Consider the following 2,123-nt stretch of genomic DNA (forward strand, 5'->3'; position numbering starts at 1 on the left):
TCAATAGCCTTTGGTAGCGCCATTTTTATAAGGTCTGTTTGACACTGGCTCACTTCCTGGAAGAATCTCTATCTCATGATCAATCTCTCGATTTGGAGGAAGAGATGTGAGATCTTCAGGGAAGACATCTAAATATTCATGAAGCCAAGAGGGTTTCGTAACGCTTGATTTTGAATCCATCTTGTTCAGCTTGACCACAAATATTTGTTGTACGGCCTTCATACCTTTGAGAAGACGGTTGGCTTTAATTAATTGAATCTTTGGAATCCCATTCTTTCCCTGTACTTCGACTTGCTTTGCTTGACTATCTCTAAAGCTCATACTACCTAGGCCACAGTGGATGCTAGCGTGATTCTTAGATAACCAATCTATCCCTAGAATTCCATCATACATCCCAACTGGTAAGGTTCTAAAGAAAGCTGAAGTAGCATGTACTCCTAGTTCAAAGTCAAGGGTTCCCACAGAATATCGTGATACCACGGTTTTCCCATTAGCCAATTCTACTGTCATGGGTTTAGCTTGTTTTTTATTCAAGTTCAACTTTTGCAAGCTTTTCGGGGATAGAAAAGAATGAGTACTACCAAAATTGATGAGGAGGTTTTGCTCTCTTTGACATTTGTCAATCAATGCTAAGCATAGTAGTCCTTTTTAAGCGGGTAGTGTATTTTTTTCTTTTCTGACTTCATACAGTAATGGTCCTACCTGTTGATAGCCGTTTTTCGGCTCTCTGTGATTGCCATAGTGAGTTATCCCCCCCCTATCAAATCACTCAAACACTGTGGTTACCCTCACCCTTTCACTGTATATAGGTGTGTGTGAGTTAAGGGACTTTTCCCATATCTCCTTACTGAAATAAAAAACCCTCAATTAGCTAGTCATTGGGCTAGTTGAGCCAAAAAAAATAAAAAAAATAAAAAATATAAGTATATTATGGCCCATACGTATGTAAATATTTCTCTTATATTTGGTGTAACTCCACCCCAACGAAAATCCAAAAAAACTAGTTTTATTTATGTGTATATTTTTTCACTATTGTGATTTTTCCCTTCCTACATCTATTTTGTTTTTTTCTAAAAAATTAGAACACCAAAAATATTTATCTTTTTATGGTAGCCTCATAAAGAGAGAGATTTCTTTTGACCCCTTTATATTTTTTTCACTTATATTATTTATATTTGACATGTACATATTTTTAGACCCCTCAATATTTGATTTTCTTAGTTGTACTATTCACTTATATCATAATCTCAACAATATCTTCAATTATAGACCTACCAAATAAGGTCAAGGGTAGGTGGCATGCATACATGCACTATGGAGGGCTCACTCTTGGAGGTATTCAAAAGAATCATCCAAAGAAGGACCCCACAAGGACCTTGTGCAGTGGAAAAAAATGGTCAGTTTTGCTGAATTTTTAAAGTTCACTTGCTCTCCGAATTTGAAAAGGTGATACAAACAAAAGTTGTAGCTCGTGGGCTGAACTTTTGCCTCAAATTTTTTCATAGTTTTTTGAGCTACGAGCTGTGAGCTATGATTTTATTAGTGGACCCCAGTTTTCCCATGCTATGCAGCCACACTCTCTCTTCCACTTTATCATTTTTCTCTTTCACACACACTTCTCCACTCATCATCCCCACCTCTCTCACCACTCCTCTCTGCACCCTACTCACCTTCTCCTCAACCTTGAAGAATAAGAGAAACCATGGTGAACTCATACCTCCCACACACAATTCCATTCCAAAATTGACCACCTACTCTCATTTTTCCTCCTCCAATTTACCCATATCTATAAAAAAAACCACAAAATTCAGCCTCTTCTCTTAAAAGACAGCATCATGGTGGTTGATTACTCAGCTTCAATTACCTTGTCTCTCAAGGAAGGTCAAGAGTGGAGAAAAAATGTACCGTCAAAGCTAGTGGACCGTCAACAAGCGTCAAAATTGGCCCTACTCAAGACAATTGGAGCATCAACCTTGTAAGAAATCCACCTTTTCTTACCTCTTAAGAGTTCTTCTTCCTTATTTGTATCCTACATGGATACTCCCATTGTAAATATCCAATTCCATTTGTAAATTAATACTAACTCTACTAACACTAACCCACTATGAAAAGTCCTATCACCT

General features: G+C 37.4%; 1 protein-coding gene across 1 annotated transcript; it reads right to left on the reverse strand.

Annotated features, from left to right (window-relative positions):
• LOC147426198 (uncharacterized) lies at positions 1 to 510 on the reverse strand. The gene has a single exon (XM_086498186.1). It carries the CDS (start codon positions 508 to 510, stop codon positions 1 to 3), a length of 510 nt encoding a protein of 169 aa, XP_086354312.1.
• Between the last annotated feature and the right edge of the window lie 1,613 nt (positions 511 to 2,123).

Source organism: Adiantum capillus-veneris, chromosome 24, assembly GCF_014529385.1.
Source record: "Adiantum capillus-veneris isolate H3 chromosome 24, ASM1452938v2, whole genome shotgun sequence".
NCBI classification, from domain to species: domain Eukaryota; kingdom Viridiplantae; phylum Streptophyta; class Polypodiopsida; order Polypodiales; family Pteridaceae; genus Adiantum; species Adiantum capillus-veneris.

Excerpts from the sequence above, each read along its gene's own strand:
- LOC147426198 (XM_086498186.1), bottom strand. The coding sequence starts at position 510 with ATGACAGTAGAATTGGCTAATGGGAAAACCGTGGTATCACGATATTCT.